This window comes from Pistacia vera, unplaced genomic scaffold, assembly GCF_008641045.1.
Source record: "Pistacia vera cultivar Batoury unplaced genomic scaffold, PisVer_v2 Contig566, whole genome shotgun sequence".
NCBI lineage: Eukaryota > Viridiplantae > Streptophyta > Magnoliopsida > Sapindales > Anacardiaceae > Pistacia > Pistacia vera.
In genome coordinates this window covers 134,989-142,833 of record NW_022196408.1, presented here as the reverse complement: position 1 = coordinate 142,833, position 7,845 = coordinate 134,989, and the positions used below count along the sequence as shown (strand labels likewise).

Sequence of the window (7,845 nt, the reverse complement as noted above, 5' to 3'; positions counted from 1 at the left end):
ATTTCCCTTCATCAACGCTCTCTGCACCATCTGTTTTGCTTAATTTTAGGTTGGGAACCAGAGGAGTATTCACTGGTTTGCAATTCTCCATTCCAAACCTTAAGAGAAGCTCGGTTGCATACCTTTGTTGACACACAAAAATCTCACCAGCAGCCTGAGTTATCTCCATGTCAAGAAAGTACTTCATCAATCCCAAATCTGTCATTTCAAATTCAGCTTGCATATCCAACTTGAACTGGTCCAATTCATCAGGATTACTCCCTGTTACCAACAAGTCATCAACATATAGGGAAACCATAGCCACTCCTTTCTCAGTTTTCCTAATGTAGAGAGTGTGTTCATTAGGACTTCTAGTGTATCCAAGGCTGCACAAATGGTCATTTATTCGGCTGTACTACCAGGCTCTAGGGGCCTGCTTCAAGCCATACAAGGCCTTCCTTAGTAGGTACACATAGTCCTCCTTTCCCTCAACCTTGTAGCCTTCGGGTTGCTCTACATACAGCTCCTCTGAAATCCATCCATTCAGGAATGCTGATTTGACATCTAGCTGGAAAATTTTCCAGTTAAACTGAGCTGCAAGTGCCAACAGCAGCCTGATTGTGTCTTGCCTAGCAACTGGGGCAAAGGTTTCTGAAAAATCAATACCTGGTTGCTGTGCAAAACCCTTTACCACCAGCCTTGCTTTGTGCTTGTAGATTGAGCCATCAGGGTTGATTTTCAGTTTGAAAATCCATTTCACCTAAATGACTTTCCTTTTTTCAAGTCTTGGTACCAATTTCCAGGTTTGATTTTTATCAATCATACTCAGTTCTTCCTGCATTGCAGCCCTCCACAATTCAGATTTTGCAGCATCCAGGTAGCATCTTGGTTCCACCACTGCCATATTGCACCTGTCATACACATCAGCTAGAGTTCTAGTTCCTCTAACAGCATGTTCTTCTTCCTCATCTGAATCTGCCTCTTGAATCAGTCCCTCACTTCTCTCATTATGACTTGATTCAGCCTGCACATCAACCCTTTTTTCCTCCCAATTCCAGACTCCACATTCATCAACCTTTATGTCCCTTGTGATTACAATCCTTTTGGACTCAGGAACATAAACTCTATAAGCTTTAGAGTTGCTGCTGTAGCTTATAAATATCCCAATTTCTGCCTTGTCATCCAACTTGGACCTTTTGCTGGCTGGGATCATCACATAGGCTATGCTTCCAAATTCTTTCAGGTTCCCTACTGCTGGCTTGACTCCACTCCATGCCTCAATTGGTGTTTGATGTTTGACTGCCCTGGTGGGCAGCCTATTCAGCAGGAAAACTGCTGTATTAATAGCTTCTGCCCAGAACACTTTAGGGAGGTTTTTTCCAGCCATCATACACCTGGCCATTTCCATAATGGTTCAGTTTCTTCTTTCACAAACACCATTCTGTTGAGGGGTGTATGGTGCTGTGAACTGCTGCTGTATTCCAGCTAGGCTGCAGACTCTCTTGAACTCATTAGAAGTGTACTCTGTTCCATTGTCTGTCCTTACTGCTTTGATCAAGGTTCCAGCTTCATTCTCCACCAGCAACTTAAATTGTTTGAACACAGCAGCCACTTCATTTTTCTGCTTCAAGAAATAAACCCAAGCCACCCTTGAGAAATCATCAATGAAGAGTACAAAGTACCTGCTGCCATTTAAAGATTTTGTCTTCATTGGACCACACACATCCGAGTGGATCAATTGCAGCTTGTGGCTTGCTCTCCAGGCTTGATCCAAAGGGAATTATGGCCTGCTGAGTTTGCCAAGCTGGCAGGCTATGCACAAAGTCCTTTTCTCTTCTATCTCGGGCAGGTCTAATACCATGTCCCTTGACTTGAGCTCTTTAATTCCAAGGTAATGAAAATGTCCAAGTCTTCTATGCCATAACTCAGACTCTTCAACCTTGGTGATTAATGCTGAGTTTTCTGGTTTTTTCAAGTCTAGAGGAAAGCTTTTACCAAGCATCCTTACACTCAACAACTCATTTCCCTCACTATCCTTTATAATGCAAGAATGGTTTTGGAAATGCAAGGTATAATTTTTCTCTAACATTTGACCTACACTTAGCAAATTTTGTGCAATTTCAGGTACAAATAGAACATTAGAAATAACCTTAGTCCCTGCCTGAGTTTGGACTGCTACATCTCCAATTCCTCTTGCTTCCACATAGTCCCCATTTCCAACCTTAACCTTGGAGCTATAAGTCCTGTCCAGTCTAGTCTAAGAAAATTCTCCACATTTGCTGCCATGTGGTTAGTACATCCGTTGTCTATCAGCCAAACATCTCTATTGGTCTGCATTGAGTAGCATGAAGCTACAAACAACTGTTATGGTTCACTGGTCTGCTGCTGGTCATCTGCACTTTGTGCTTGCTGTGATGGCTGTGCAGCCTTGTTCCTGCACACTTTTTCAATGTGGCCGAACTGCTTGCATCCCCTGCATTGAATCCCAGGCCTGAACCAGCACTTAATGTCAAAATGTCCCTTCTTTTTGCAGTGGGAACATGGTGGATAATTTCTTCCTCCACTCTGCCTTCCCCACTGACCACCAGCCTTCTCTTTTCCTCTCTTATCTCCAGCATATTTTCTATTACTTCCCTGCATATTCACTCCCTTTTGAGCAGCCAGCATAGCACCTTCATTTGAATCATCTTGCCTCATTAACCTTCTTTGTTCTTGGGCCTGCAGGGCATGAACCAATTCAGTGAGGCTGATTTGGGAGAGATACTTTGAATCTTCTAAGGATGATATCTTGGACTCAAATCTTTCCGGAAGGCTGACTAACACTTTCTCAACTATCATCTTGTCACTCATCTCAACTCCCAATAATCTGATTTTGTTCACCACACTCATGAGTCTATCTCCATACTCTTTAACCTTCTCTACCTCCTGCATTCTCAGCATTTCAAACTCCCTACGCAGGTTCATGACTTGCATGTTACGGGTTGTATCACTTCCCATGAACTCCTCTCTCAATCTATCCCAAGCTTTCTTTGTAGTTTCACATGCCATTATCCTTGTAAATACAAGGTCTGTTACTGCAGAATGTATGTGAGAAAGAGCTCTTGGAGCTTTGGACATTTCCTCCTCATACATCCTCATTTGATTCAAGGTTGGGTTTGGACCAAGTTGCGGTGGTTGTTTCTCCTCTTCCACAGACTGCCACAGCCCTTGTCCTCTTAGGTAGGCTTTCATTCTAACAGCCCATATGTGATACTGGTCTCCATTGAACACTGGAGGTGAGAGAGAAGCTGATTGAGTAGCCATGCTGAAACTGGTTACAGTTTTCTGGAAAATTTGTTCTTGCAGAAGGTCGAAGTTTGATGGTGATTTTGAATGAGTTTTTTGAGTGAATTTGTTAGATGATGGTTGGTTAATGGAGCTCTGATACCATGTTAGTGTCTTTGTAAATGCCGGTTGTCCAAAGAAAAGAGAGATAATGAATAAAAACTGGACTACTTTTCATTAGACAGAAAACTGAATATAACATGCTGTTGTTCAATGTTCCAACTACTGTCAGAACTTTCACTTAATCTCAGCTAGACCACTCACTTCTAACAACTTCAAACAACTTCATTACAAAATAAGCTGAGTCAACTAATTCAAAATTAACACTAAAATATACAGAAGGACTTAAGCTACTGAACTTCAGAACACCACCATGCACGTCCATCCACAGCAGCAAAACAGCTTCAACTTACAGCAAATCTTACTTCCAGCACAGCACCAATCTTCAACAATAACTGTCAAGTCGCTGCCGTAATTCTCAACCAGTTTGAAGCAATTATAAAAGTACAGTTCAATTCCTCGGGAAGTGCTTTGTTCTGGTGGCGATAGTCTTTCAAGTGAAGTACAATCCTGTGCTCCAAGAACAACTATTTGTGGTGGAAGCTCTGGCAATGACTGAAGCTTCTTGCATCTTTCCAACCAAAGAATTTCAAGTTTCATAAGTTGATTGATGCTTGGAGGTAAGGTATCAAAGTTGTTTCCGCTTAAATTTAGTTCTTCTAACGAGCATAAGGAGCCAATATCATTGGGGATCGCTCCATGCAAAAGATTACAGTCACTAAGATCTAAAATTTTGAGAGTAATTAAACCTGAGAGAGGTGGCAACAACGAACACATGGAATCTGGATTTTTGTTCGGTAACAACAATGACAAGAAGAAAGTGAACCAGGTTTGGGGTCGTTGTCCGTTACATCCATGAAGAGAGAGTTTTTCCAGCTTTTTCAATTGTACTATGGAGGATGGTACTTGTCTTATTGCCGTCCTACTCATATCTAGTTCTTCCAAACATTTAGCTACCCCTATGTTTTGAGGCAGCTTGTCTAATTTTAAGCAGCCACAGAGATTAAGAATCTTGAGAGACTTCAAACCATGGATATCGCTTGGAAAACTCAAAAGATTTCTACAATTCTTCAAGACAAATACAGTTAGCTTTGTGAGAACTGCAACAGATGGGTGAACCTCATGCAATTTCGTACAGCCTTCAAGATCTAGCGTCTCAAGATTTGGAACCCCAGTAAAGTCTGGAGTTGTTATCAGGTTGCAGGAGTGACTGAGATTAATGGTTTTCAACTTCAAAAAGGACTGTAAGAAACAGAATAGAGTTAAGAAAATACGCTTGCAAGGACTTGACGTACGTTGTAATAAAAGTAATAATGAATAAAGAAAAAATACCTTCATGCCCTCCGAAAGATATTCAATGCAGCTGTTGCACATAATTAGTTCAAAGAGATTCTCCAGGTGGAAACATAAGGGCAAGAACTTTAAAAGGTATCCATTCCATTCGAAAAAACGTAACTCACTTGAGAGATATTCGACGTTCTCGGAAAGGTGAACATTACTGATGCTAAGTAACCTTAAATTGGTCATGGCTGAAAAAGATTTACCATGCAGGCCCATGATTCCTTGTTCGCGCATATCTCTCGAGTGAGTTACATCAACCATTATACCTTCAATTGCTTCTGTTTCCTGATAAACAAGAAAGAAAAAACTAATAACTGATGCATCCATAATCAGTTTTCTGAAGTAATAGTTATCAAAGATTTGTCAACCAGTTCTTCTATTCCAATATTTGCATAAAAATTGCAACTATTTAGTATCTCAATAACTTGATAGTTTTCCTCTCCTTTGAAGAAACATGCTATATCTAAGAATATTTTCTTGTTCACATCCTCTAGTACATCACAACTTATTCTGAGTGATTCCAAAATATCTCTATTTGGAAATTGTTGTAGTCTATCCAAGGTACTCTTCCATACCTCAACACCACTTCTACCACACAAATGGGATCCCAAAACTACAATAGCTAATGGAAGTCCGTTCGTGTAATTCACCACCTGTCGCGAGAGCTCAAGAAGATCATTTGTGGGTTGTGAGTTTTTAAAGGCATTCAAATGAAACAGCCGAAGAGATTCATGGAAAGTCAGTCCATTAACATCATATATGTTTTCAGTTAGATGGGATAGCAAATGTTTATTTCTGGTTGTAATGATGATTCGACTCCCAGAACCAAACCATTCTCTCTCCCAAGCTAAACTCTTCAATTGTTTTAATTGATCCACATCATCAAGAACAAGAAAAACCTTTTTCCGGTAGAGACGTCTTCTAATCAAGTTGATTCCATGAGAAACATCATCCACATGTAAATTTCTTTCATGCATGAGTGAATGTAGAAGTTTTTGCTGCAAAGGTTTCAGACCTTCTTTGTCATTGACTTGTCTAATAATGCGAAGAAAGCATCTACAATCATAGTCTCTTGAAAGCATTTCATATACAACTTCAGCTATTGTAGTTTTACCTATCCCTCCCGTTCCACAGATGCCAATGAAGCGAACATCGTCCAATCCTGGTTTTATGTATGCAATCATTTTCTCCACTCGAGACTCCATACCAACAAGATCTCGTGTAATATATGATGGAAATTCTTGATCAAGTTTTCTCGATAGGTCTTCAACAATATCTTGGATAAATTCTGTTTCATGCCTACAAAGAAGAGCAATAAACAAAGCAAGTAAAAATAATTTGACAATCAGCTATAATGTACTAAATTGTTTTTTGAAAAGGAACATGAATATGGTACACGGACTTTTTTTTTTTCTAAAAGAATTTAAAAACAACAGATATGTTATACTGGTCAAAACATGCTACAAGTTATAATTACTCAATTTGGGATATGACTTTTGAAAGATGTTTAAAATATGAGAATTGCATTCGAAATAGAAATTTTATGGGGATGTTAATAATCAATACTGCCTTACCAAAGTATATATAAAATTTCCATGAAAAACATTTCGACTTTTAGTACTGATATTTTCAAATTATCGGAAAAAGTAAATTATTGTTAACTATTTAATTATGCAGGGTATTTATTGCTAGATATGCGCATTGGAAGCTAAGAAAGCCACAATCTATAAGGAGAATAATCAGTACCTCTCCTGCAAATGGTATCCAGAAATACTGGCAACTCGTTTGAGAGCTGATCTCCAACTTTGCACCTTCTCCTGATTCTCTTCTTCATATCAAAAGCTTTCTTGAAATCTCCCCTCTGTTTCCTTACATCTGATGGATGTACGTCGTAAAAAATTGGAAAAGCTGTTTGCCCCTTATCCTCCATGCAGTCAACAATCTTGGCAAGTTCATCCAAACACCATGTAGAAGTAGCATAGTTTTTTGATAATATTGTGATGGCAAACCTCGACTCTTCGATAGCCGTGATGAGAGCTGAAGAAATTTCTTTTCCCCTCTCAAGTTTTTCATCATCTCTAAACGTAAAAATTCCTTTCTGAATTAAAGCATAATATAGATGATCGGTAAAGTTTGTTCGAGTGTCCTCACCTCTAAAACTTAAAAATGCGTCGTATCGCCATTGATGGACAAATGATAAAGACGCCATTGAACTTAGCAGCTCCTCTGCTCCGAAATTAAGAGAAAAACACTACTTCTGTAAATTGTAAGAATTAAGCAATTTCAATGGTCAGTAAGACCATAAGAGTACACGCTTTCAAGTGTTATGGACGTGGGAAGACCTGGCATGTTTGTATTTGAGGTTTATCTTATTTCTGTAGGCTTTAGGAATGAACTATAAAGCATCTCCGACAATTTCTGGCACGCCTGTAGAGCCCACAAATAATGTCATATTTAATGTACCTTAATTCAATACATCTTGGTTTTCTTTTACACTTGCGCAAGAAAGTTTGATTTATTTTTTACCCTTACCCTTCTGCGAAATTTCAGTTTTATCCCAGCCTTAATTTACCAGGCTTTAAAGCACAAACACTCATTCACGATTAATGTAAGAAATAGTTAAACCCAAAAGTTACAAGTCCAAACATTATAATATAGTGACATTTTCCTCCCAGAAGTAATTGTCATTAGCTTAATCGGTTAGATAAAGGGATAAAGTTGGAAATGCATTGAAAATTAGTCATGTATTAAAAACAAGAGTTTCTTTTTTGTCTCATATTCCTGACAACCACGTTCTCAACCACATCCGTGATCATACTTTGACCTCCATCCGCAACCGTATTTAGGATTGGCCTCTCCAATGATTTCCAAAGTTCTGATACCATTTACACCCACGTAATATTTGTTCTATCCAGTATAACAAATATTATTACAATTAATTACTAAACAACCTAGTTAATTAATTGGAGAGAAAATACATAGATTCAGTTTAACATATCAATTCATACCTAGATATCAATCGTCTTGAATAAACATTTTTCCTTGTCTCGAGTGTACGATTTAAAAGTAAACAAGAGATTGAGAGAACTTTTCACAAACTGAAAATATTATTAATTTTCTCTTGAATAAAATGTACGTACA

General features: G+C 38.7%; 2 protein-coding genes across 2 annotated transcripts; both read right to left on the bottom strand.

Annotated features, from left to right (window-relative positions):
* Positions 1 to 2,343: 2,343 nt before the first annotated feature.
* On the bottom strand, positions 2,344 to 3,282 carry LOC116108482. The gene has a single exon (XM_031394728.1). The coding sequence runs from the start codon at positions 3,280 to 3,282 to the stop codon at positions 2,344 to 2,346; it is 939 nt and encodes a 312-aa protein (XP_031250588.1).
* Positions 3,283 to 3,663: 381 nt separating this feature from the next.
* LOC116108481 (disease resistance-like protein DSC1) lies at positions 3,664 to 5,681 on the bottom strand. Its single transcript, XM_031394727.1, has 3 exons — positions 5,280 to 5,681; positions 4,696 to 4,989; positions 3,664 to 4,605 (listed from the first exon to the last, which is right to left on the bottom strand). The coding sequence occupies exons 1-3, from the start codon at positions 5,679 to 5,681 to the stop codon at positions 3,664 to 3,666; spliced, it is 1,638 nt and encodes a 545-aa protein (XP_031250587.1).
* Positions 5,682 to 7,845: the final 2,164 nt, after the last annotated feature.